At 63.4% G+C, this 27506-nt stretch overlaps 1 protein-coding gene across 2 annotated transcripts in view; it reads right to left on the bottom strand.

Moving 5' to 3' along the window:
• Positions 1-27506, bottom strand: part of LRP1 (LDL receptor related protein 1) — a 182825-nt gene that overhangs the window by 22090 nt on the left and 133229 nt on the right. For both annotated transcript variants that reach the window (XM_073318798.1, XM_073318799.1), the window contains exons 35-58: positions 25744-25875; positions 25009-25143; positions 24765-24894; positions 23680-23806; positions 23034-23185; positions 21742-21866; positions 20461-20832; positions 14931-15120; positions 13826-14030; positions 13317-13509; positions 12696-12821; positions 12342-12467; positions 11464-11583; positions 8756-8869; positions 7089-7238; positions 6291-6413; positions 5407-5523; positions 4339-4467; positions 3801-3923; positions 3354-3494; positions 2885-3072; positions 2276-2459; positions 1680-1765; positions 300-419 (exon numbers count right to left, since the gene is read on the bottom strand). In XM_073318798.1, the coding sequence (XP_073174899.1) occupies positions 300-419; positions 1680-1765; positions 2276-2459; positions 2885-3072; positions 3354-3494; positions 3801-3923; positions 4339-4467; positions 5407-5523; positions 6291-6413; positions 7089-7238; positions 8756-8869; positions 11464-11583; positions 12342-12467; positions 12696-12821; positions 13317-13509; positions 13826-14030; positions 14931-15120; positions 20461-20832; positions 21742-21866; positions 23034-23185; positions 23680-23806; positions 24765-24894; positions 25009-25143; positions 25744-25875 (3608 nt within the window). The remainder of the gene's footprint in view (positions 1-299; positions 420-1679; positions 1766-2275; positions 2460-2884; positions 3073-3353; positions 3495-3800; positions 3924-4338; positions 4468-5406; positions 5524-6290; positions 6414-7088; positions 7239-8755; positions 8870-11463; positions 11584-12341; positions 12468-12695; positions 12822-13316; positions 13510-13825; positions 14031-14930; positions 15121-20460; positions 20833-21741; positions 21867-23033; positions 23186-23679; positions 23807-24764; positions 24895-25008; positions 25144-25743; positions 25876-27506) is intronic.

The following is a 27506-nucleotide window of genomic DNA, read 5'->3' as shown; positions in this document are numbered from 1 at the left end:
CCTGGGACTGTAGGTCTTGCCCTGGGACCCTGCCCCATTCCCCAGGAACACGGACCCTCCCAGAGACCCTGCCCCGTCCCACCCCCTCCCCTCCAGGAGTGTGGGTCCTGCCCTGGGACCCCACCCCATTCCCCAGGGACCCACTCAAAATCCCGCCCCATTCCCCACTCAAGAACCCTGCCCCGTCCCAGGTACGCACGGCCCAGCCCGGAAGCCCCCCCCACACCGGCGGACCCACCCTGCCGGGAGCACAGGGGCTATGGGTGCAGGTCCCCCAAAGAGGGCGCGCCAGTGCCCACCTGGACGTTACTCCCGTTAACATGCATGCGGCGGATCATGCTGCCCTGCGTGGTGACGTCTGTCCAGTAGATCATCTGCTCCCTGTAGTCGAAGTCCAGAGCCACGGCATTGTTCAGCCCCTGGAGCCAGTGAGGAAGATACATTAGGCCTCGTCCTGCTGCCACCTCGCCACAACTGCTGGTTAACTGGGCCTTCCTTAAAAACTGAGCCACCTCCTGCCCCTCCCCACCCATGATTCCAAGCCTCTGTACTCGAGAGGTTTAAAACAAGGACGGCCAATGTTTACGTAGGACCTACCATAGACGTAACCAGCTACCACGGAGCTATTGTTTGCGTAGGACCTACCGTATATGGACCAGCTACCAAGGAGCTATTGAAATCATAGAATCACAGGACTGGAAGGGACCTCGAGAGGTCATCTAGTCCAGTCCCCTGCACTCATGGCAGGACTAAGTATTATCTAGCCCATCCCTGAAGGGGTTTGTCCAACCTGCTCTTAAAAATCCCCAATGGCGGAGATTCCACAACCTCCCTAGGCAATTTATTCCAGTGTTTAACCACCCGGACAGTTAGGAAGTTTTTCCTAATGTCCAAACTAAACCTCCCTTGCTACAATTTAAGCCCACTGCTTCTTGCCCTATTCTCAGAGATTAAGAACAATTTTTCTCCTTCCTCCTTGTAACAACTTTTTATGCACTTGAAAACGTTACATCCCCTCCCGGTCTTCTCTTCTCCAGACTAAACAAACCCAAGTTTTTCAATCTTCCTCCTAGGTCGTGTTTTCTAGACCTTTAATCATTTTTGTTGCTCTTCTCTGGACTCTCTCCAATTTGTCCACATCTTTCCTGAAATGTGGCACCCAGAACTGGACACACGACTCCCATTGAGGCCTAATCAGCGCAGTCCTATTGTTTGCATAGGGCCTACCATATTGCAGCCGGCTACCAAGGAGCTCCTTTGCAAGCTAGGTTGGCATTAGCGCTCACAGCAGGAAGCGAGACGGAGCCTTTCCCCCTCCCCTGAGCAGCGGGCACGTCTGGGGCACAAGGGCAAAGTGGAGGCGGCAGGAGGGTCCATCACCCACCCAGCCTGCACGGCTGCGGGTTGGGCTGGGGCCTCCAGATGCCCAAATATCCTCAGCTGCTGTCAATCAGGGAGGCCCCCTCAGTGGCTTCCAAGAAGCAGCCCTTAAACCAAGGGAGCCTTTTCCCTGAGCCCCAAACCTGACAGGGAGGAGGGGTGCAATCCCCCTCAGGTGACACCGCTTCCACCCTAGGAGCCAGTGGGGACGCCCTACCCCCAACTGGAGAAGCCCAGTTCAAGGCCACGTCTGAGCGGCTGCCCAGTGGAGACGGCACAGACGCCCCCTTCAGCAGCACCTGTTTGAGCAGCGTGTAGTTGGAGCCGTCCAGGTTGAGTTTCCTCAGGTAGTAGCGGTTGGCGAAGATGAGGAAGGGCTCTTCGTCTGCAGGGGAAGGACAGGGGACGCGTCAGACGGGGTCAGATCCCCCCCTCCCCAGGCACAGAGACACTCCAATGCTGTCTTCAGCTTTCCACGGGCCCTGCAGCTGGTGGCAACTGCCCTCACAGCCACCAACCCTCCGAACGGAGCCGGCCAAAGGCACGGAGGTCTGCACTGTGGCAGGCCGAACCTGGACTTCTCCAGCGTGCTCAACAGCCATCAGCCAGAAACCACCCAGCAAAACCGCCAGGGGACCCAGATTCCCTGGTGCGGTGCTGGCTCGGCCCAGCGAGAGCACACAGCAAAGCAAGCCCGGCTGCCCGGCCTGCAGCCTGCCAGTCCAGACCTGACGGGGGCACGCTCCTTGAGCTCCTTGGTGCAGAGATACCAACAAAGCGTCCAGCCCCTTGGACACGGCAAGATCCTCCGCAAACCTAGAGGTTTCCGTCTGATCCCCGGCCCCCGGCATGCAAAGCCCCTCGGCGCAGGTGCCCCGGGGAGCTGCTCTCTCACCTGTGACGGCTTTGCAGCTGGTCGGGTGGTCGGGCTTTAGTTTGTAGCCCTCTATGCAGAGGCACTTGAAGCTTCCCAGCGTGTTGATGCATTTCTGGCTGCAGGGGTAGGTGGTGGTGCACTCATCAATGTCGATGCAGGTTTTCCCATCGTCTTTCAGTCTGTACCCAGGCCGGCATCTACACTGCAGGAGGCAGCGGGAAGCAGTTAGCAGCGTCCCTGCGGCACGGAGGGGCACACGCGCGTGCACCAACCCTGCACACCCCAGGGCACAAACAGGGCACGCGCAAACGGCGTGAGCGCCCCCAATCACGGCACACCGCATGCAGTGTGCACACGCACAAATACACAGCCAAGGGATGCAAAAACAGCAGGTGAGCAGACACGGTAAACACAAGCAGTGCCTGGGCGTGCGCACACATGAATGGTGAACAAACACACGCTGGAATAGCCCCGTGGAGAGCCAGCTGCTCCCCAACTCCCGCTCGGAGCCGCCAGGAGCAGGGCTCGCTCGACAGCTCCTTGTGCTCAACAGGGACCCTCTGGACGTCTGGCACTGCCCTTCCCCAGCCCCACGGCGCAGGCTGGGCCGCCCCCCAGCGACCCAACCTTATAGCCGATCTTGAGGTCCTCGCACTCCTGGGAGCAGCCGCTCAGCTTCTTGTTGAGACACTCGTTGAGGAAGCAGTTCAGCTCATCGGAGCCGTCGGCGCAGTCGTCGTTGTTGTCGCACAGCAGGCCCTCGGGCACGCACCGCCCGTTCTTGCACAGGAAGAACGAGTCATTGCACTTGCTCTCTGGAATGACGGAGGGAGCCGGGGGTCACCGCAGGCCGCCCTCGGCGTCACCCCAGGCACCGCTCCCGGGGCACCCCATCAACAGCCCTCCCCATGCACCAGCCAGGGCCACGCCCAGGGTTGGGCGTACTGCCCCCTGCTGGCCAGGGGAGAAAGGGATTGAGTCCAGGGCCAAAGCACGGGAGAGCCCACTGGGCTGCAAGTGAGGGAAGGGGCAGGAAACCACGGCGACGGCTCAGAATACAGACCCCGGAGCCCAGGGCCCGTCCCCGGGCACCTACCGGAGCTGGTGCAGCGCGGGTTCTTGGGCGCCTCGTCCGAGTGGTCGTGGCAGTCGAATTCCCCGTCGCACTGCCATTGGCTGTTGCTGAGGCAGCGGCCATTGGCGCAGCGGAATTCGTGCGGGCCGCAGGTCGGGTACTCTGCGGAGAGAGGGGACGTGGTCAGGCCAGCTCGGAGCGGGCGCACGGGGAGCAGGGCATCCCCACGGGCATGGCCCAGGCAGGATCAGAGAAGGCTGGCACCTCGCCTCCCCCTGGCGCTTGGGCAGGGCCCTTTCCGCAGGGGCTGGCAGCTCACGCAGCCTCACCCGCCACTCTGATCAACGCAGTGGGACCTGGGGCTCCCCCGCCCGTCCCCATGTCTCGCTCGGAGCCAGGAGCCACGGAGCCTGGGCTGGGGGGGGATGGCAGCCCCAGCTCCGCGCCCCGTTCCACGCCGGCACCCACCGCACTCCGGGGACTCGTCGGAGCCGTCGCCGCAGTCGTCGTCGTGGTCGCAGACGAAGTGCTTGGGGATGCACTGGCGGTTGGCGCACATGAACTCCCGCTCATCACACGTGCTGTTGTACACTGTAACGAGGAGCCGCTGGTCAGCGCCCCGCGGCCAGGCCCCCCGCAACTGTCCCCAGCCCTCACACAAGGGCCCAGGCTGGGAGGCAAAGGGCAAACTAGCCAGCTCTGCCTCACAACCCCTTCCCCCCCTTCGGAGAAAGGTCACCTGCTCCTGTGTAGAGAGGGAAACCGAGGCACGGAGCTGGCGGGGGGTGGGGGCAAAGTCATACAGGACTAGAATCCAGGCAGCCTGACTCCCGAGCAGCACTGCCCGATCTGCTGCAGCCTCTGGGTGATAGCACCGGAGTCAATTGCTCCCCGGCCCAGGGGCTCCCCGGCTTGCTGGCTGCTCCAGCCCAGGGGCTGCTGGCTCCCTGGCCCAGGGGCTCCCTTCCCCACCCCCCGAACCGAGCGCAGCCACAGGGCAACTCACAGCAGCCAGCAGCTAGGGACTCGTCAGAGCCGTCTGCACAGTCCTTGTCTCCATCACAGAGCCAGCGCTCTGGCACGCACACGTATGTGCCCGGGCACTGGAAGGACCCCGAGCTGCAGGTGGTCAGCCCTGGAGGGGACAGAGGGGTGGGCAGGGCTTATGGGGCGGCTAGACACATGTTGGTATTGAGAGAGAGGCAGCATGGGGGGTGCCAGAAGGGCTCCCCCACGGAGGCTGCGTCCAGCGCAGAGAGGGGCCTGGGCATCTCATCCCCGTATACCCTGAGAGGTCCCAGCGGGTGAGCTCAGCACACGCCGTAACGGGTGCCCTGGCTCCGTGCGCAGGGGCGACATTCGGCTTGGCCCGGCTGAACCCCGGGTAGTTTTCGGGTCTGGGCCCCTTTGGGGCTGTCTCACATGATCCCCGAAGCAGCTTGTGGGGTCAGGACCCTGCCTGGGTGTGAAGCCTCCCCCACCCCGGGGGACCTGCCGGCAGTCGCTCCCTCGCATCACCATAGAAATAGGCAGCACGTCCACTGTCCCCTCTAGTGGAGGGTCTCAGAACAACTGGCAACCTAGTGACTGATTCACGACCCCCCCAAGACAGGTGGAGCCAGCCCCCCTCATTTTACAAATGGAGAAACTGAGGCACAGGGAGGTCACCTAGCAAATCAGTGGCAGAACCCAAGAGTCCCCACTCCCCATTCTGCTGCTCTCACCACTAGACTCACCTCCCGAATTCGGCAACAGAACTCTGGAGCAAGGGGACCAGGAGCCAGGACTCCTACCACTAGACTCCCCTCCTCTCCCAGACCTGGGAATAGAACCCAGGAGTCCTGGCTCCCAGCCCCCCTGCTCCAACCACTAGACCTTCCTCTCCTCCCCGAGCTGAGAACAGAACGAACCCGGGAGCTCAGACCACCTTCCTGCTCTAGCCGCTAGTCTCTACTCCCCCAAGGATAAGGTATGGCTCCCTGGCTTTGCACTTCGAAGAGACACCCCTGGCCCGCTTCCGCCAGGCTCCCTTCCTCTTGCTGGGTCTTCCCTGCCCCCTCCCGGCAGGGCTTACGGCAGCGGCTGTCTTCGTCGGAGCCATCCCCGCAATCGTCTGCTCCATCGCACACCCACAGCTTGGAGATGCAGCGGTGGTTGTTGCATTCGAACTGCACGGGGTAGCAGAATTTATCTGGGAGGGGAGGGAGAGCCGGCGGTCAGGGCGGCACCAGGAGCTCGGGGAAGGGAACAAGGGGGACAGGACGCTCGGCCGTGTGACTGCGGCTGTTGCTGGGGCTCAGGGCACGGGGCTGAGCAGCGGCTGGGCAGGTGATAACACCGGTTCTACGCTAGGTGGTGCCTAGACCCCATGGGGATGGGCACAGTAGGATCCTGGGGACGGTGTGTGCTGGATGTGGAAGTTCCACGTTGATAGGTTCTGAGTGAGCAGAACTGGGGCTCCAGCACCCCCCCGAGTTGAAGGCCAGCAAGACCCTCACCCAGACTGATGTCTAACACCACCCTGATCATTCCGTTCAGGCGGCTGTCAACCCCAGGGTTGTCAGTGTCACCTCCCAGCCCTGAAACAAGCGCGAAACTGTCGCACGAGACCACGTGCGCAAACGTGCACGGGGCCACTGCGCTGGCGGCAATGTAAAGCCGAGGCTGGGAAATTGGGTCTTTGTTCTTTAGAGAAGGGAAAAGCCGAGGGCTGGTCTGCGCTAAATGCCTTGGGCCAGAGCGTCCAGTCCCGGGGAGGGGAGAGTGAGTGATCCCTGGCCCCTGGGCGATGGACATGAGAGATTTAAAACCTCACTCACGCCGTAGGAACTGGGAATAACGCGACGGGGGGGTGCTCACTGCGGTCTGTCCCCTCCATGTTCTTCCTCCCACAATCCCATGCTCCCCGTGGAGTGCCCATCCTTGCCCTTCCCACAATCCCATGTTCCCCATGCTTACTGCAATGTGTCTCGTCTTCGCCGTTCTCACAGTCGTCCTCCTTATCGCATGTCCAGGTCATGGGGATGCACCTCCCGCTCGGGCAGGCGAAGTAATTAGCCGGGCACTTGGGTTTCCTCACTCCTGGGGCGGGGGCAGGAAAGGCGCAAGGGCTGATTCGGTGACACCGGCTGAGCCTGGCTACACCATACAGCCAACCCTGGGCTCGGCTCTGCAGAGCGACACCAACCCTGGCATAGAGCTCCATCAGCCAGCGCAGCGTGGGGTCAAAGGGGCATCCAGAGAAACTCCCCTCCCACATTCTCTTCCATTAACGGGGATTATGGTAGCACCCGCACCCCAGCTGAGAACGGCGTCCCGGTGTGCTGGCCGGACCCCGACTGGGACAGGGGCCTCAGGGCGCTGTGAAATGGAGGCCCTGGGATGCTGCCTGGACTCTGCCCGAGAGACAGACTAAACGGAGGCCCAGAGATGCAGGGACGTACCCAAGGCCAGCCAGGCAGAGCAGGGAATGGCTCCCCGATCCCAGCCCAGTGCCTCCTCCACCTGGCCCCTGGGGCTGGACGGTCACTAGCTCCCCAGGCAGGAACGCCTCACCCCGTGCCGGTCCGCGATCGTTTGCTGTCAGCACAGCCTTGCGCCATTTCCTTCCCCACCCCCTCACCCCAATCCCACCCGACTGCCCCCCCACCCAGCTGGGGACCAGCAGCCCCTGCTGGCGTGCCAGGCTGGCACTGCCGTAGCCTGCCCGCCGAGCTCCCCGGCTCCATCCCGTCACCGGCCAGGCCCCGCGCTCACCTGGGCAGTTCTGCTCGTCCGAGTAGTCGCCGCAGTCATTGGCTCCGTCGCACACCCAGGACGGGGCGTAGCACAGCGACGTGTGCTCGCACTTCTGGAACGTCAGGCCTTTCACCCCCAGCTTGAAGTAGCTGCTGCAGTCGGTGACACCTACAGGAAAGGCCGGAGTGGCTACTTCCCTCGGCTCGCGGGCCAGGGCACAGCTCCCAGCCGCCACCCAGCCCCGCCCCGCGTTCTGCCTGGCAGGGGCGTCCCCTCCGCCGTCTGCACCCTCACAATTCCGGCTGGCAGCTGAGTCGGGCCCGGGGAGCGGCGCAGGGGCAGCTCCCGAACAACCCCCAAAAGGGGAGACCGACGCTCCGGCCCAGACAGCAGAGAGCCACTGGGGGAACCGCTGAGACCCGAGTGCACCCACGGGCACACACACTGCGCGCTCACACACACACAGTGCAAGCACTCAACAGTTACACACACACACACACACTTGTCCTCCCTCCCCCATCACAGCCCTCCTCTGTCACTGCCAGGGGAGAAGATCCCTCACTGCCTTGGATGACGTACAGACCCCCCCGTGTGACGAAGTGGGACTGTTCTTAATGGTTCCTCTGAATAGTGTGGGGGTGCCTCAGTTTCCCCTAGGCAGTTCTTAAGTCTCTAGGTGGTGGGATAAAGGTGTATGATCATTGCAGTGCCCTAGAGGGCAGGTGTGTGCAGGGGTCTGGACACAGAGAATGGCCGACACCCTGTTTCCTGGCCACTGATGGCCTGGGCCCTTCCTCCCCTGCAAGGTGAGCGCTAAAGGGTTGGAGAACAAAGGAATCCGGTGACCTCCTGGCCCGGGAAAGGGACAAAGCCCAGAGGAGGAGGGGCTGGAGAGTGAGTTAGTTTGGGGCTGGCTGGAGACGATGAGTGAAGGACAGTCGGGGTTGTCTGGCTCACTGCCCCCCAAAATGGACCCGGCTGAGGGGTCCTGTTCTCTGTACGTACAAGCTCTGGTTTAGACCATGTTCCTGTTGTCTAATAAACCTTCTGTTTTCCTCGCTGGCTGAGAGTCACGTCTGACTGCGAAGTTGGGGGGCAGGACCCTCTGGCTTCCCCAGGACCCTGCCTGGGCAGACTCGCTGTGGGAAGCGCAGGGAGGGGCAGGGGATGCTGAAGGCTCCGGGGTCAGACCCAGGAAAGTGGAAGCCAGGTGAGCTTCTTGCCCTGGGGACAGGCTGCTCAGAGAGGAGACTTCCCCAGAGTCCCTGCGGCTTCCAGAGCATCGCCTGGGGACTCCGTGACACCCCGCCCGTGGTGACTCCTGGCTGAAGCCTGCGGCCTGCCCCCTGCTACCGGCCCTGCCCGCCCCCACGCCGGCTGCAGGTGCCAGGCCGATCCCTTCTGCCCGTCTCCCACGCCCGTTTCGCGGCACCTCACTAAGTGCTTCTGACAGCCTGTCGGGAGGTGGCACGTCAGGGGCTGCACAGGGCACCCTGGCAGTGACAGGGCGGCCGGGCCTGTTCCCAGGACACAATAACCTGGCTCGAACTCTATTGAGGGGGTCACGGCAGGGTACAGGGGGGCTGAAGGGCCTGGTTTCCCCTCCCCGCTGGGGGTGGGGGCAGCTCTGAGCCAGGGAACGGGAGGCCGAGGGGAGGTCCCCCCCGTGCAACGCTGCCACTCACTGCAGTTCATCTCGTCCGACGCGTCCTCGCAGTCGATGAATTGGTTACAGCGGCTCGAGTTCCCGATGCAGCTCCCGTCCCGGCACCGGAACTCCGTCACCGCGCAGCTGGTCTCTGCAACAAGGGGGACAGACCGGAGCTACGGGGGGGCTCGGCGGGCAGCCCCTCGCGCTCACTGCAATGCGGCTCACACACGCCCCTCGCGCTCACTGCGATGGGGCTCACACACGCCCCTCACGCTCACTGCAATGGGGCTCACACACGCCCCTCGCGCTCACTGCAATGGGACGCACACGCACCCCTCGCGCTCACTGCAATGGGGCTCACACACGCCCCTCGCGCTCACTGCGATGGGGCTCACACATGCCCCTCGCGCTCACTGCGATGGGGCTCACACATGCCCCTCGCACTCACTGCGATGGGGCTCACACATGCCCCTCGCGCTCACTGCGATGGGGCTCACACACGCACCTCACGCTCACTGCGATGGGGCTCACACATGCCCCTCACGCTCACTGCGATGGGGCTCACACATGCCCCTCGCGCTCACTGCGATGTGGCTCACACGCACCCCTCGCGCTCACTGCAATGGGGCTCACACACGCCCCTCGCGCTCACTGCGATGGGGCTCACACATGCCCCTCACGCTCACTGCGATGGGGCTCACACATGCCCCTCGCGCTCACTGCGATGGGGCTCACACATGCCCCTCACGCTCACTGCAATGGGACGCACACGCACCCCTCGCGCTCACTGCGATGGGGCTCACACATGCCCCTCGCGCTCACTGCGATGGGGCTCACACATGCCCCTCACGCTCACTGCGATGGGGCTCACACACGCACCTCACGCTCACTGCGATGGGGCTCACACATGCCCCTCACGCTCACTGCGATGGGGCTCACACATGCCCCTCGCGCTCACTGCGATGGGGCTCACACATGCCCCTCGCGCTCACTGCGATGGGGCTCACACATGCCCCTCACGCTCACTGCAATGGGACGCACACGCACCTCGCGCTCACTGCGATGGGGCTCACACATGCCCCTCACGCTCACTGCAATGGGGCTCACACATGCCCCTCACGCTCACTGCAATGGGGCTCACACGCGCCCCTCACGCTCACTGCAATGGGGCTCACACGCGCCCCTCACGCTCACTGCAATGGGGCTCACACGCGCCCCTCACGCTCACTGCGATGGGGCTCACACGCGCCCCTCACGCTCACTGCGATGGGGCTCACACATGCCCCTCACGCTCACTGCAATGGGGCTCGCGCTCACTGCACTGGCTGCCCCCACAGCCTGACAGGACACTTCAGGAGCGACCTGACTGTGTTTATCTTGGCCCCTCACTCCGCTCCTCTCCTCTCCACACTCAGACCCCTGCCTGACAAGAGGAAGGAAGCACCGGGAACCTGGCCGCTCGTGCACTGGGCTCCGCGAGCAGGGCTGGGCACGAAGCGGCCTGGTTCTCAGATGCTCCTAAACCACCCCGACAGCTCAGCGTTGGCACCCAGCTGAGGATGGCACGAGGGCCCTCTCCCCGGTACGCAGGACTGGCACAGGGGGCACGCAGATCTGGGCACCCGCCACAACCCTGGTCAGGGCGCCACGTTCCTCCTGCCACAGCAGCAGCCATGCCCAAAACAGCAGTTCTCGGGCGTTGGGGGCACGGCCTTGCCAACCCTGCCGGTCCAGCAGGGGACACACATGAGCTGGTGCCTCTTCCTGGGGCTCTGCTTGGAATGGAGCCTCTGCGTTCACTAGTGCTCTGTGCCCAGTGGGGGTCGGACTCCAGCCACAAGGGGCTCTGCTCCTCTTTACACTGGGGAGTTTGGGAATGCTGCAAAAATCTTCTGGGCAAAATGTGTGTGTGTGTGACGTGCAAACACGCCCACGCTCGTGTGTGTACATGAGTCCCCCACATGCAAACACCCTCATGCTTTTGTGTGTGTGTACACGTGTATGTGTCCCCCACATGCAAACACACCGGAGCTCGAGTGTGTACGTGTGGGTGTGTCCCCCACATGCAAATACACTGGTGCGCGTGTATGTACGTGTGTGTCCCACATGTGAACACGCCCGCACTCATGTGTGTAAATGCGTCCCCCACATGCAAACACCCCCATGCTTGTGTGTGTGTGTACATGCGTGTCCCCCACATGCAAACACGCCCACACTCTGCATGCACAGCTGCCCGGGCAGCCTTGGCACAGGGTTATTTGAACTCTCCTCTACTTACAAAATGTACAAAGAGCCCAAAGCCGCAAGGTACGCTGCAAACTGCGTCAGGACGGAGGGCCTCTCTCTTTCCAGGTACGTTACATGACTCCAGCTAGGCCCCCCCCCACCGAAATACAAGCATCTCGCACGAGTATTTGCAGAGCGAGTCTCCCCGACCGCTGGGAGATGGTTCGGGATTCCTAGCCACATTGTACGGCGGGAGAAGCCAAGTCCAGACAGAGGAAGGTCCAGCCGCTCCCGTTTGCCCTGCTGCGCAGAGAGAGCCGCCAAGGCCAGGTCTGAAACGCAGCTGCGGGGGGCTCGAGCTGGGAGTCTGACCCGGCAATCCGTTGCCCTCCAGCCCTGCCTCCGTCATGCACCAGGCGGACAGCAGTGAGGGGGAGCTGGGACAGAGCCAGGCCTGCCTGGTGCAGGAGCCGCCCGCGGCAGGCGAGCGCCAGGCAAGGGAGGGGAATCACTTACTGTTACAGGGCACTTCGTCTGAGTTGTCCCCGCAGTCGTCCATGCCGTTGCACCAGTACGCGTTGGCCACGCAGCGCCCATTCATGCAGTGCAGAAAGCCCTTCTTACACTTGCGGCTGCCTGCGGGGGAGGAGCGGAGAGGGGAGCTGCGGGGCTCAGGGGGTTGCTGGCCCCCCATTTGCAGTTCGAAGGGGCACCATGCACGTGCCGGCTCCTGTCTGCTTCCCACTGCCCGTGGGGGACCACAGTGAGCGAAGGATGTTACAGCAGGGTCAGGGGGGCTCAGAGGCCCCCCATGGCATGGCCCAGCCTCCCCCAGCTCTGCCCTGAGCACAGGAACAGGGTCATTCAGAATCAGGCTAACGCACCATCAAGTGCCCGGCTCAGATGCTGAAGTCCTACAGCAATATTCCCGGCCGTGCAGGTCACGTGTAGGGCTAGCAGGTGCAAAGCTTTCAGAGACGAGGGGGGTCCCGTTGGGGGGGCGCCAGCGCCCGTTAGCTACCGTTTCTTTATGAGAGCCGCCCCGTCTGTGTGGTCAGTGAGCCCCAGCCCTGGTTAACGGGCACGGGGAAGCCAAGTGATACGCCCAGGGGAGAACCCAGGAGAATCCCAGTCCCCTCCTGCCCAAGCCAGACCACACGCCAGGCTGGGACCAGAAATCAGGAGCTCGGGGTCCCACTTCCCCGATCCCAGCCACTACCCAACGCTCCCATCCCAGAAACCTGGCGTCCTGGCTCTACCCACGAGACCGAACGCCCAGCCCAGAGCCAGGCCAGGAGTCCGACTGGGCGCTGGGCGGGGGGAGAGCCGACAGGGCTCCAGGTGGGGGGAACCGCGGGGCGGGGGGAGCTGAGCCGAGCGCAAGAGGCCCTCACTGCAGTAGGACTGCTTCTCGTCGGACTTGTCCTTGCAGTGCGCGGTGCCGTCACAGGTACGGCTGTAGTCGATGCACTCCCCGTTCCCACACTCGAACTCGTGCACGTTGCAGGTGGAGTTGAGGGCTGGGGGTGGGAAAAATTTTTTGGGAAGAACCCCTTGTCCATGGGCACCATGCCCTCCCCATCCCCCTTCCACGTGCACCCCTGCCCCCATGCACCACCCCCTTCCCATCCCTCCCCCTTTATCCTCCTCCCACCCCCCTTCTGCCTCCCCCTCCCCTCTTTATTCCTAGGGTTGGCTCCCTCCACGTGGGGAGCATGACGGGGGGGGGGGGGCGGGGCGGCACTCACCTTTGCAGGTGAAATCTTCCTGCAGGACCCGCTCGCCCCGGCAGGAGCAGTTGACGTGCCCCTTGGGGGTGAGCAGGCACAGGTCCTGGCAGCCCCCGTTGTTCATCCTGCAGGGGGACAGCTCGCCTGGGGGCAGGGGAAGAGCAGAGTCACACGCAGGCCCAGCGGAGACCCCAGCCAATGCTCCAGGACAGGGGCGGGTGCCAGACCCCTGTGCTGAATGGGGGGCTCAGCAGCCTGCTGGGACTGGCCAGCCGGTTCCCAGAGCCAAGTGGAGACAGGGCCAGACCCCTGTGCTGAATGGGGGGCTCAGCAGCCTGCTGGGGAGGGATCAGGACCGACGGGAGGGGGTGTCTCTATGGGGCAAATCCCCACCCCCAGCTTGCACAAAGGACAGGAGAGCTGGGGAGGGATCGGGACCATGGGGGAGGGGGTCTCTATGGGGCAAACCCCTCCCAGCCTGCCCAGGGGATGGGAGAGCTAGGGACGGACTGGGAGAGACCGGGGGTGGGTCTCTATGGGGCGAACCCTCCCAGCCTGCCCAGGGGACGGGGTGAGGTGGGCATGAGGGGCAGGGGGGGCTCCAGGCAGGAATTCCCGGCCCGGGGCCTGTTCCCTTACAGCTGTTGGTGTCGTTGGCCACGGCGATGATGCCCATGGGCTGCTGGGGGATGTCCACACGGAGCAGCTTCATGTCCGTGCCCACGTACTTGTTGGCGCGCTGCACGGCCCGGCGCACCCAGTCCGTCCAGAAGATATAGTCGCCGTAGACGGCCAGGCCGAAGGGGTGCACCGGCTCCGATTTCAGGATCACCTGCCGGGCACCCTCACACCGTTAGCCCAGGGGCTGGGGGCAGAGGGGAACAACCGCTGCAGCCACCCCCAACGCTGGACAGTCCCTGGACTAGGAGGGTCCTACCCTTCGCAGGAGGCTGTGCCCAGGGTTGGCCCGGCTGCCCCGCCAGTGCCCATCACCGCCCACTCTGCCCCACCGTGGTGATAACACCGATCCAGGCTCCACTGTGCCCGTTTCAAGGGGATCCAGCCAGCTCTCACTAGGCCCAGTCCGGGTCCCATCCCTCGGCCCCTGCCCCGCAGCAAGGCCCCCTGCCCCAGGGGTCTGCACTCACGTAGCGGTGGGACCCGTCGTACTCGCAGCGCTCGATCTTGTCCAGCGTGGCGTCGGAGAAGTAGATCTTCTCGGCCTTGTGGTCGATGGCCAGCCCGTTGGGCGTCCGGATGTCCTGGTCGATGACGATGAGGACATTGGCGCCGGCCAGGGTGGCTCGCATGATGCTGGGATGCTGCTCGTTCCAGTTGGTCCAGAACATCATGCTGAGGGCAGGGAGGCGGGAGGGGCGGGGCTGAGCTGGGCGGCGCTGCATGGCCGGCCCAAGCTGCACTGGAGCCCCCCTGGGGCCGGCCCGCCAGGCCTCTGGGACTGGGGAGCTCCAAGCTGCAGCCCATGGGTTCCCCAGCCCCACGTTGCTATTCCCTGCTCACTGCGGGATCCCCCCAGGCTCTGGGCTGAATGGGGCTGCTGGTGCATTTACAGGGATATGGCCCGGTAGGATGGGAGGGGCAGTAACAGGGACGAGACTAGAGAGCCTGCCAGGAAACCGGTCCCAGCAGCTGGGGAAACCCGCCAGTGACCCCCTGACAGCAGCGCTGCCAATCCAGCTCTGCTGACGTGATGCTTAACATTTCACTCCAGGTCGGGGCAGGGAATGGGACACGGGGCCTTTCCCCTCTTGGGGGCACTGGCTCCCATCTGGCCCCAGGACAAGGGACTGGCCGGCTCAGGTGCATAGGGAATGGGGCTCGGGGCCTGTCCCCTCTAAAGGGTGCTGGCTCCAATCCAGTCCCAGGGCAGGGACTCACTGGCTTAGGGAGGTGGGGAACGGGACATGGGGCCTTTCCCCTCTAGGGGGCGCCAGCTCTGATCCAGCCCAGAAGGCCCGTGACTGCACGTTCCCACGGCCCGTGTGTGAAATGAGCTCTGTTGTGACCAGCCCCCTCCCAGTTACACGCGCCCCAGTCACCAAGGGCACCGCAGCCCCTTCGAGAGGGCAAACCCCCAGCAGGCCCAGGGAGACTGCTCATACCCCCGAGGCCCCGGCAACGGGGGAGCCAGGCTGAGGCCTGCAGCAGGGGGCTCTCCCTCCAGCTCTGTGCACAGGCTGTCCGTCTCCAGGACGGCTGCTCCGCTTGCCCGCACAAGGCTCCAGCGCTTACTTCTGGCACTCGTCCAGCACGAAGGCTCGGGGGTGATCGTCTCCCGACATGGTGATGACCGTCTCCCGCTCGAAGGCCCCCAGGCGGCTCTGATCCACCGTGTGCCGCGTGATGGTGGACGTGGTGTAGCTGGTCCAGTACAGCGTGTCCCAGCCCCGGTGGTACGCAAGCCCCTCCACTGAGCCCACATCTGCAGGGGGGAGACACAGAGTGGGATGAGATTCGCTAGTCAGGCCGTTCCCCACACTCAGCACCCAGCTGTGCCACCTCCAGATGTTTCTGAGCCGTTCCCTCCTGCTCCAGCCTGCCAGCGGACTGGAAACTGGGACCTTCGGCACTCAAAGCGCACGCCCCCGCCCCGGAGCTACAGGAGAACTCCATCGGGCCGGAGCAGTAGTAGAGCCGTTATCCTCTACGTGGGCCACCACTTCGGTCACGACACACCAGACAGCAGCGAAACGGAGCAGGGGGACACAAGCTAACAGCAGCAGTGGGTAAATTCAGGCTGGAGTCACAGACGGCTCAGGGTTCAAGGCATCAGGCATGAAACAGCAGAGCCCCTGGAGCTACAAGGTCAAGTGCCAACCTGCTGCTCCCCCCACCCCCCCCTTACTGCCATCACCCAAGGGAAGCACGGACTTCAAAACCAAGGCCCTGACTTCTCTGCCCATGGCACGTCTCCAGGGCCCCCGGCACCGTAGAAGGGGGCAGGCCCTGCATGTACCTCCTCTGTCGAGGGCCTGAGGACTGCAAAGCCATGGAGATATTTCTGATGTTACTGAAATGCTGCAGCAACCCCCCGACCCTTTCAAATCTCCATGAACCCCCAGGCCTGCAGCGGTAGAAGGCTCGAGACCAGCCCTCCATGCTCAGTGCCCGGCAAGGATACCCGAGGCCCGCATCGCCACCTGCAGCACCCCCATCGTCTCCCCCTCCGCTCTCGTCATGAGCAAGGGCTTTCATTTCCCCACCTCCAGCCCGACGCACATCAGGCAGCATCCCTGAGCTAGCCAGTGCTGTGAGCAGGGCACTGGTCGGCACAGCCGCCCCAGAGCCCGACGAGCCGGGATCCACGGTGGGCACCAGGTGCTTTGGAGTTAACCGGCCAGGCACGGCCGGGTTTGTGCAGCTCAACTAGCGAAGCTAATGAACAGGAGGAGCGAATGCGACCGTCTCTGAAGGGAGCTGTGCCTCGAGTCATGTTTGAAGAGCGAATGGGGCACGGGGGACTCAGCTGCAGCCCCCGCTCCGCGGAGAGAGACACTTAGTCCCCGCTAAGCCCTGCACTTTAATAATGTAAACGAGACGCACACAACAATCAGGACGATCTCAAGCGCCCTTGGGCCTTTAATTATCCAGGGCTGGCAAGGGGACAGGAAGGAGAGCGGTGACGAGGGGTTTAATATTCATGCGGTGCTGGGGATTTGCATGCAGCTGACTGCAGCTTGTCCCGCTAGGCGTACGGCACTGGCTGGGTCCCTCCGGGGCTGCTGCACGGTGAACAGCAGCCGGCCTGTGCAGCATGACCTAACTCCAAAATGGTGAATTGGGATGGGCGCACATGGCTGGAGTTTGCTCTTCGCTCCGACCTGCTTGCTAGCTCCTGAAGCAGGACACGCCTGGCAGCAAACGGCTCCGTGCCGTGCTAGGGACTGCTTCCAGAAGGGTCTGTGATACTTTTTGTTCTGCAAACGGCCTTGCTGCAGAGAACCCAGCAGGCTGGGCCGGGGAGGACAGCTTTGAAAAGAGGAGCCTAGCTTAGGCTTTCAGTAAAAGCGGGGCAATGCAGGGTGAACTGTGGTGGAGATCTGGGGAAGGCGTGTGGCGGAGGATACAGGGAGTGGGGCTCTCCAAGAGATGCCAAGCAGCACCCCACGGCACGTGTGGGGCTTCAGTTCGACCCTACAGCCACAGTGCAATGGTCACCTACCAACAGCCCCACGCCCAGCACGCAGACGCTGGGAGGGGAACAGCCAGGGCGTGGGAGGCTTGTGCGAGCAGAGGGGGCTGGCAGGGGCTGGAGCTGGGCGGAGGAGCCAGGAGGGAGGCTGCAGGCTGATGTAGGCACAGCAGGCGAGAGGAGGACCTGGGCCTGGGAAGAACGGAGCACTATCCCCTCCCTAGAGGGCTTCGCTGGGGCGTCCAGCCAGTCCTCGTGCCTCTCGTGGACGGGGCGCTCTTCCTGGCTGGCGTGGCCGGCCACAGGCTGGTGTTCGTCGTCCTCCTGAAGCGCCCGGTGCTCTGGCACGGTGCTGCTCGACCTCAGCCCGGCGGACGTGCTGCAGTCACCCTGCAAGCGCGGCTCTTGGGGGACGACCTCTGCAAGCTCCTGCATTGCGTGGGCGTGGCCAGCTCCTTCGCCACCGCCATCACCCTGACGGCCCTGGCCGTGCACCGCTCCCTGGCCCTGGCGCATCCCTGCAGGGCCTATCGCAGCCAGCTGGCGTGGTACCCGCCCACAGCAGTTGCTGACATCTGGGTGCGCACCGCAGCTCTGGCTGCTCCTCCACTTGTGCGCAAGCCAATCCTTCTGCTTCGTGGTCCTCCCCGGGGCTGGCCAACGGGCACATGCCCTGGCCCTCTTCTTCTGTACCTTTGCCATCCCACCGGCTGTCACCTCCACCATGCAGGCCAAGATCCTGGGGCCTGGACAAATACAACGCCCGCCTGGCAAGGGTGCTGTTCCTGCTGCAGCTGGCCCGTCCTACACTCCGCTGCTCCGGGGCCTGGCCAGCTCCCCCGGGGCCCTCCCCGCTCTGTGCTGGTTCCTGGCGTCGGCCTCCACTGTGGCCAAACCAGCCGTCTACATCTTCACGGCCAGGCAGTTCCGGAGCGATGCGCGGGCTCTGCGGGAAGAGGCTGCGGGATATGGTGAGGCCGGTGACTCAGGGGAAACGGGCTGCAGCCTTAGCAGCCTCTGGGGGCAGCGCTTCCTGTTCTCCCAAGGAAGAGAGAGGGAGAACCGACGGAGCAGGAGGAGCCTGGCAGGAGCTCCACTGCACACAGGCGCTGGCTCATCCACCGCTCTGATCTGGGCTGCAGCAACCCGGAAGAGGCTATGCTGGGCCTTCCTTGGTAGGGTTACCCCCTCTCTGCCCTTGGGTTGAGCAACTGGTGACTGGCAGCTGGCACACACCAGCCCCCGGCACAGAGAAGGGAAGCTACAATTTGCATTTGCTCTTCTGTGGATCAGGAGCAAACTGGGCCTTGCTCTGTCTCCTCCCTTGGCTGCTGAGAGGGGGCAACGCGGCCCAGGACGGGAATGGGGTGTTGCAGGCCAAGACGGAGTTCAGCTCCCAGTCACACTCCTGCTCTAGGTCCTTCATGTGCATAAGCAGCGTTATTATGGCCATGCCTGGAGCTGCAGCCAAGCCCAGGTCCCACTGTGCTGGGGGCTGTACACACAGCCCCTCCTCTGACGAGCTCAGTCTAGACAGCTGAAGGATGGATGATTATTCCCATTTTACAGACGAGGACACTGAGCCAAGAGAGGGGAAGTAATGGGCCCCAGGACATCCAGGGGGTCTGTAGCAAAGGTAGGACCTGAACTCAGCTCTCCTCCACAGCAGTCCAGTGCCTTAACCGCAAGGCACCTCCCACAGCGCAGACTGACCCACCGAATCCTTCGCTCCTCCAGCTGCAATCAACATCAACCGCTTTCCCGGCCAGAGTGCAAGCTCATTGTGAATGTAAATAAGCTTGTTAATGAGTTTATGATGCTGGGTGGAGTTTTACCCTAGCGGTGCGGAGCTGGCCACACACGCGGTGACAGCTGTGGGAACCAATAAAGCTAATCAAGTGCAAGCCGAGGGTTTCGGGGTGAGCGGCAGCTCGGGAGGCCAGGGGCTTGTTCAGGCTGAGTGGCTTAGTCTTGTAAATGTAACGCAAACAGAGAGCTGTCAAGACGTGCCATGGGGCCTCATCTCCTGGGAAATGCCCGTGCACGGATGGACGGAGACCCTCACGCACATGGACGGACGGAGACCCTCACGCACATGGACGGACGGAGACCCTCACGCACACGGACGGAGACGTTTACACACACGGACACGGACGGAGATGTTTACACACACGGACACGGATGGAGATGCTCACAGACACGCACGCACACGGACTGAGATGTTTACACACACGCACACGGACGGAGATGTTTACACACACGCACACGGACGGAGATGCTCACAGACACGCACGCACACGGACGGAGACACGCTCATGCACACACATGGACATGCACACACAGATGCTCACGCACACGGACACACGTGTACGGAGACACACGCACGGACGCACAGACACACACACACAGGGAGACACACACAGGCGGAGAGGCGCTCACGCACACACGCGGATGGAGACACTCACGAAGGGAGGTGGATCCACAGCGGGTGTAACTGGTCCCTTAGAGTCAATGGAGCTTCGCCAGCTGAGGCTCTGCCCTGGACTCTCCTGCCAAAGCTGGCTCTGTCCCTGTCCCTGAATCGTGAGGCCGGGGCAGCAGCTGCTCTGAGGGCAAAGGGGGCGTCTCTAGCTGCGCCCAGAGCAGGGCTTGAGCGTGAGCCATCGGGCTGGCACGCCAGCCGCCAGCCTCGCTATGTCTCTCGGGAAAGACAAAAGTGCCTCAGGTGGGAGGGAAGGCAGCCGATCTGCCTGGGGACGGAAACAATTTCAAGGATAAAAACTCCAGGCTGGGGAATCCGACACCAAGGGAAGCCAGAGCCGGCAAGACGGGCCTGCCACAGCGGGGCAGTGCCGCCCTCGGGCCGGATCCCCGGAGGCTGCAGGATGGGAAAGCGATGGAGGATGGGGTCTGTCCCTGGACACTGGAAGGACCGGCATGCTGCAGGAGGCGGCCCTCACTGACCTGGGATGCGGGGATCCCCGCAAGATGGAAACCGGGATGTACTCCTCCCCCACACTCTAGAGCCCCAGGACATGGAGACCCCTCATTCTGGAGGCCCCTGCCACCTGCCTGCCCCCCACACTCTAGAACCCCAGGACACGGTGAGCACAGGCCACCAGCATCCTTCACCAGTGCCTCCCACGTTCTGGAGCCTGTCACCTCCCCCCGCACCCCTATGTTCCAGCCACCCCGCTCTAGAACAAACCCATGGGGACGGCACTCAGGACATGCCCCCACAGGGGTTCTAGAGCTCAGGGCAGAAAATTCCCAGCCAATCCGTGAACAACTGCCCCTTCCCCCATAACACGCTTTACACTGGAATCCTTACACTGCGATATGGAGACGGAGGAAGGGGACGAGGGGGGGGAGAGAGGGAGGAAGAGGATGAGGAGTGGGGAGAAAGATGCAGAAAGAGGAGGAGGAGGGGAGGGAGGAAGGGCAGGAGAAGGGGAGAGACAGAGGACCAAGGGGGGGCGGAGGAGGGGACAGAGGAAGGAGAGGAGGGAGGGGAGAGATGGAGGGAGAGGAGGAAGAAAGGGAGAGAGAGGGGAGGGGGAGGGAGGGGAGAGAGGGAGGAAGAGGAGATGGGGACGGAGGAGGCAACGAGGGAGGGCCCAGGGGACTCACTCTCCACGATGGTCTTGCGCCCGGTGCCGTCATCGCTGATCTGCTGGATGTTGCCGAAGTGGATGTCGCTGTAGAAGATGCGGTTGCTGCCGGCAACGCCGGCGCGGTAGTCGAAGGCCAGGGCGATGACATTCTTCATGTGCTCGGCGTCCTCGAAGGGCTTGACGGGTGCATTGAGGTTGCTCTCGTCCGACAGGTGGATGCTCTTGAGGATGGTGCGCTCGGAGTAGAGCAGGTAGCCATCGTAGTCCCGGCAGCTCACCCCATCCTCGGCGAGCATGCCGTGGGCACAGGCGCACGTCCGCTGCCCGTTGCCACGGAACAGGCACAGCTGCTGGCAGCCGCCGTTGTTCTGGGCACAGACATTGGTGCCTGGGGGGAGGAGAATACGGATTAAACCCCGCTCAGAGTGGGGGAAGGGGCTTGGGTGGCAGACTGGGGGGGTGGGGCATGTGGGCTCTAAAGTCTGGGGGAGGCCCCCATGCCCCATTTTCGAGGACCATACGGGCAATATGCTGCGGCACAGAGAACGCGGCTCCCCCACTTTCCCAGAGAAGGGAGGGGGCAACACCTGATTCCACCCAAAGGGGAGGGCTGGTGGGGGCAGGCAGCTGCGGGGTGAAATCGCTGCGGGAAAGCGAGCGGGAGTTCTCGGAACACACTCTGGGACTCAATCGACACTCAAAAGTCAGGTCGACGTAGCGACGGGAAACCAACGCAGCTGTGCTGAACTAACGGCAGTGTAGACGCAAGGCCGCTTCCGTCGGGGCAGCGACTCGTGTGGGGAGGTGGCATTTGCACACCAGTGACAAAGGCCCTTCCGTCAGCCTGCGCAATGGGGATACGCTGGCATAGCCCCCCAGCACAGCTGTGCTGATGCACCGCCTGTAGGGAGACACAGCCTGGGGCTGCTTTCATGTGAGTGCGAGACTCCTCGTGTGTGTCAGGGGCACACGGGTGACTCTGAGTGGGAACGTGCCTGGGTGCGTGAACCCCTGTGCCTTGTGCGTGGGGTTGCACTTCGCTCATTTTTCCAAATATCCCCTCCAGATCCAGCCCCCCGCCCGCCAAGAGAATGCCCAGCCTTTGCAAACAGGGACAAGATTAAAATTCCCTCCGTGAGAACAGACAAGCCAACAGGTTCCTTCAAACCTCTCCCGGTGCCCCCGCCTGCAGACGCCCCCCCCTCAGTAGCACTGAATCCCCCCCCAGAGGAAAGTGAGGGGCCAGGCCGCTCAGCCCCAGGCTGGGGCCACGCTGCACACACCGTCCCCGACATACCCTTTTGCCTGGCTTGGTTGAACACTTTGATGTCCTTCAGCTGCACCCCTATCCCGGTCCTCAGAGACACCGACTCCGTGGCGTTGTCCTTGCTGCCCCTTTTGATGGACCCGTTGGCGTGGGTCCTAGAAGAGGAGCGAGGTCAGTGAGCTGGAGGCATTGCAGGGCGTGACACGTCACTGCAGGCGGTGGGGACGGCGCCTGCCAGCCGTGACCAGCCGCGACCCGCCAACGTGCACACGCCCTGGTCCCCCACCGCCCTCCTGGATCTCATGCACCACTGCCCGGAATTATACATACCCCCCGCACCCACGCCCGACAGACATGCTGACACACCCACTCCCTGTACACCCCCACACCCGGGATTACACACACACCTTACACCCCCAATCTCACACACACACACACAGGTCAGCATCTCACAAATGTCATTCGCTCACGCGCAGCCCCAGAGCAGCCCATGGCCAGGCCTGGGGGACCGGAGGGGCGGGGGAGTCTCTATGGAGCTCAACCCCCCACCCCTGAGCTGTTCAGTGCCCGGATAGACCAGGCGGCTTCAGATGCCTCCTCCTGGGTACTGGCATCCCCCTCCCATTTCCCTGGAAGTGTGGGCGCGGGTGGAGGGGGGGTGCAGGGGAGGCGCTCTAGGCTGGATCTCTATGGACACAGGCCTCAACTCTGAACCGTGGAGACCCCTAGGGAACCCCCAGGCCTCCAAACCATAGAGACCCCCAGGGGCACCCCCCCCCGGCTCCCTGAACCATAGAGACCCACGTCTAGAGCATAGCCCCAACCCTCCCACAGCCACAGAGCTGCAGCGTCATGGCTAGAGCGGCACTACCTAGGCAGCCACTCTAGCCAGCTCTTTGGAGACCAAGCTCTCAGGTGAGTCCTCCAGGACTCCACACCACAGAGCCCCTGCCTAGAGTGTAGCTCTGGCCCCCATGCCCCGCGGCCATAGAGCTCCAGCACTGGCGAGGGTAGAGCGGCACTGGGCAGGCAGCTGCTCTAGCCATGGCCCTGCCCAGCACTGTGGCTCTATGGCGGCGGGGGGGTCGGGGGTATCCTCTAGACAGCAGTCTCTATGGTTCAGCGCGCTGGAGGACCCCGGGGCTGCCATCTCTTTGGCCACAGGCGAGATGGGGAGCATGCCGGGAATTATTGCAATTTATGCAGATGATATGTAAATTTAAAGCGGGGGCACGGCCTCATTTGCATAACACCTCCAGATCCACCCCCGTCTCCCCCCCCTGCAGGCTCTGCAGCACGGTGGGGAGGGAGCCGAGCCGTACCGGTCGCTCCAGTAGATGTAATCCTCGAAGACCGACACCGAGAACATGTCCATGTTGTTGCTGGACAGGACGACCTCCCTGTTCTCGCCCGTCTCCAGGTCGATCCGTTCGATCTTGTCCGTCCGAGCGTCACACCAGTACAGCTTCCCGTCCTGGAGGGGGAGGCACCCCGCCCCGCTCGGTTACAGCTCCGTGGGGCGGAGGGGGAGGGAAAGAAAGAAGAGGGAGCAAGCGCGTCTCCCAGCGCTGGGACGCACGCAGTTGGGAGGGCAAAGCCCTAGACGATATTCTTTGTCTTATCGTCACACCAGGAGCCCAGGTCCCTGCCCCATAGACCTTACCACCTCCATACAGGAGAGGGATGCAGAGGGACGGGGCAGCACCAGGAAACAATGGGACCGTGCCGGTCAGCAGGAGGGACTGAGATCTGAGAGCCCCGGCTGCGTACGACTGCACGCAGAGCTCCGCATCCCTCCAGTCCCTCCCACTGCAGGGTGCTCCCGACCCACTGATAACTGCTGCACGCCTGGTATCCTGCCCCTCTTGGGATGGGCCATTGTGGCTCAGATCCACCTGACCCGACAGCTGCTCCTGTATACCCGCCTGCATCCATTACCAGCGCCGCAACCAACGGCGGCCGCCGTACCTGGTAGTCGACCGATATTCCGTTGGGCCAGCTGATGCTCACGTTGACCAGGACCATCCGTTCTGTTCCATCCAGGCGGGAGCGTTCGATGCGGGGGTACTGGCCCCACTCGGTCCAGAACAGGTACCTGCAGGGGCATCCAGTGACCCAGCTGTGCACATGCCCCCCACCCTTGGATCGCCCCCCTCCCCTGCCCCCTGGCACTCTCAAAGCCTTTGGGGTCCTGGATGCCTGGAGCTTGTTGCAGTCGAGGGGTGGGCCTGGGTGTCTGGCAGTCCAGGCACTCACCCCATGTCTGACATCGGATCCCCTCTCCATGGCTCAGGGCAGGTCCCTCAGACCAATGTTCCTGAAAGCAGCCACTGGTTTTGGGAACCCAGTCTGCGATGCCTTGGGCTGGACTGTCAGAAGCGCTGAGCCCCCCAAGTCCAGCTGCAGTCGGGGGAAGCTGTGGGTGTTCACCACCTCTGAAAACGAGCCCCAGGGTATCACAAAATGGGCACCCAGAAGCAGCAGCCGCTTTGGGCCTGATCCTCAGGACAGGGCAAGGTTATACATGAAGTCAGGGCCTGAGCTGGGGAGAGAACCCAGGAGTCCTGGCTCCTACTCACCCCCATCCTGCTCTAACCCAACAGACCCCACTCCCCTCCCAGACCTGGGGACAGAACCCAGGAGTCCTGGCTCCTACTCACCCCCATCCTGCTCTAACCCAGCAGACCCCACTCCCCTCCCAGACCTGGGGACAGAACCCAGGAGTCCTGGCTCCTACTCACCCCCATCCTGCTCTAACCCAGCAGACCCCACTCCCCTCCCAGACCTGGGGACAGAATCCAGCCCCCCTGCTTTAATTCACTAGACCCTACTTCTCCCTCAGCACTGGGGATAGAACCCAGGAGTCCTGACCACACTAGAGCCACTGCTGGGGAGTACCATAATTAAAGGACCCCCAGCCCCAGAGCTGAGAACTGAACTCCGGAGTCTGTGCTCCCAGCCCGACCCCAGTGGCTGAGACCTGTACAGCTTTCCTCAAGTCCAACCCAGGCTGCTCCGCCCCAAGGGCGGCCAGCCCCCCAGGGGTGCCTCACCCTTTCTCCGGGTGCACCGTGATGGCCCGAGGCTTGTCCAGCCCCTGCGAGATGACGACGTAGCGGAACGACCCGTTCAGCCTGGCCACCTCGATGACGTCGAAGCCTTGGTCCGTCCAGTAGATGTTTCCTGGGGCAGGCGACAGTGACGCCCTGTGAGCCAGGCCCCCACTCCTGGCTGTGTCGGCACACGGCTCCCCTCCCTGCAGGGCCGGAGCCCGGGGGACCCATGAACGCGCCTCACCTGCTATCCAGTCCACCGCGATGCCTTCCACGCGCCCGATCCCGTTGGTGACCACGTCCTCCCGCCACGTCTGGTCGCGTTTGGCCCGGCTGATGGTGCTGAGCCCCATGTCCACCCAGTAGATGGTATCGTTCTCTAGGGGGCAGAGCGGGCAGGGGGGTCAGGCAGGCAGCAAGAGGACCGGGGCAGTGGACAGCGGGGGGCATGTTCTGCGCAAATCTCACCAGCTGGGGGCGCTCATGCAATAGGGAAGATATGCCAGAAACAGGATACTGGGCAGGGCTGCAGATACTACGGGGCGGCTGGGGGGGCGGGGGACCTTAGGAGCTATGGGGCTTGGGGACAAGGCTCTGGACACCGCAGGTTGCAGGGCTCTGGCTAAGGCCTCATTAAACCTCACACCTATCGGACACTGTTCCGGATCTGAAGAGGGTGGGGGTGAGGGCCGCCCAGAGACACCGCTCCGCATCTCCAGCACCTCCTAGCCTTTCCCCAGCTAGCTCAGCCGCCCTGCCCACCCTGGTCGGCGTCACAATCCCCCTCATGCCACGGGGGAAACTGGGGCACGGAGCGGCAAAGGGACTGCTCTCGGCATTGCCTGGCAGCAGGGAGGAACGTTGTCTCCCCTCCAATCTCCAGCAGGGCGTTGGTCCTGCTCCAGTCAGGCGGTCGAAGCCTGGTCTACGAGAAGACCGTGTCCATGGTGGCCGAAGAGGGGCCCACGGCGGCTCTCACCTGCGTGGAAATCGATCCCCACGGCCAGCGAGGTCCCGGACACGGGTACCAGGGCGTCCGACTTGTCGTTGGGATCCAGGGGGATGCCGCGGATCCCCTCGTGCACCGAGTAGAGCAGGAAGGAGCCCACGCCTGCCAAGGCAAGGGGACAGTCAGGCCGGGGTCTCTGCCAGCGCAGGGGAGCCAGGGAGCCGCTGGGCTGCGGGGAAAGAGCAGCAGCTTCCCGAGGGCTGAGCAGAGCCGTGGAGAAGTGGCTCCTGGCAGCCCAGCCCGTGTCCCAGCAGCACCGAGGCTGGGCTGTGCCAGGACCGGGGGAGGGTCTGTGATGGGTCAGAGGCAGCATGAGGCATAACCACACGTGCCTCCTCAGCGCCCCCCCCCACGCCCACCTCCCAGCTCACTGGGTAAACTGACGCATGGGAGCCGTGGGCGAAAGTGAAGGCAGCTGTCACCGGTTTAGCTCCGCAGGTGGGAGGAGGGGGAGCAGGGGATCTGGGGCCCAGTGGGCTGCGTTGCCAGGACACCCCTCTCTTCACCCCTCAGTTCCATGCAGGTGAGAAGGACCCCCCCATCTCCTCCGTTATTCCAGCCGTACCCATGGGGAAGGGGGTCAGACCCTGGGCTCCCAGCAGCCCCCACAGACAAGCAATTGAGCTCAGAGCCTGACCCACTGCCCTTGGGCTAAGCTGAGCTATCTCCTCCCTGGCTCATCCCGGCTCCAGGCTGAGCCCCGTTGCTGGGATCAAATCCCCCTCCTCACCGTGCCCTCTGACAGCTCCCCGTCAACAGCACCCGCCATTCGCCCCACCCCAGCACCCAGCCACCCACTGCCAGCACCACCCAGCTGCTTCTTGTCGAACCAAGCGCCAGTCTCCAGCGGCTGCAGGCTGAATTCACCCGTCTGCAATTCCACGCCCTGCGCCGTTCCCAGCCTACCGGGCTCGCAGGCAGGACGTCAACCCACGAGCCAAGAATTTCAGGACCGACGGGCCATTCTGGGGGCTCGACTGAAGCCCCCTTTAAAGACCTGGATTTTTCAGAGAAGGCTGAGCCCCTAACGGGGACCGCAAAAAGGAAGGTGTGGAGTGACGCTGGAGAGCCCTGGCTGTGGGGAGCTACTGGAAGGCGTGATCAGGACCTGGGCCCGAACCCCCTGGGCAGAGATCCCAAGTGCCTGGGCTCTGCAGACACCCAGGCTGAGATGCCTTAGCAGGGCCTGGCTCTTGGGGGACAGACGCTCCAGCCCCGTCCCCCGCCACTTGGGCAAGCCCTGGCACGTGTCCCCCCTAACCCCCGCCGCCAACGCTCTCTGGCCCTCCTGCCTGACACGGGCCCCTCGCTGCAAGACCAGGGGCAGTGCTGGCTGCTCAGCCCAGCTGTGGCCGCGGCCCCATCCAACAGGGGGTCGGGGTGGTCTCCGTCCCTCGCTGCGATTCGCCGGGAGAACGGGGAACGAAGGGGGGAAGCCAGCGGGGAGCGAGGCCTGGGGAAGGGAAACCGGCCGGCCCCGAGGCCAGGCGGCTCCATCTCCTCCTCGCTCAGCTGCAAACTCCTGGCGTGTCTTGCTCCCCAGCGGCTGCTACGGTCCCCCGGGCCCCTCCTCGAGCGGGCGTCCTGCCCCGCTCCATGGGAGCCGGATAGAGAAGGAGGCCCCACCACTGGGCAAACGCCACCATCTCTCCTCTGCCCCCCTGGCCACCAGACGGGGCCGGCGAAGGTCGGCAGGCAGGCGGCTCCACGAGGAACCCAGGAGGAAGCGCCAG

This window comes from Lepidochelys kempii, chromosome 20 (assembly GCF_965140265.1).
Source record: "Lepidochelys kempii isolate rLepKem1 chromosome 20, rLepKem1.hap2, whole genome shotgun sequence".
NCBI classification, from domain to species: domain Eukaryota; kingdom Metazoa; phylum Chordata; order Testudines; family Cheloniidae; genus Lepidochelys; species Lepidochelys kempii.
This window is presented reverse-complemented; position numbering and strand designations above follow the sequence as displayed.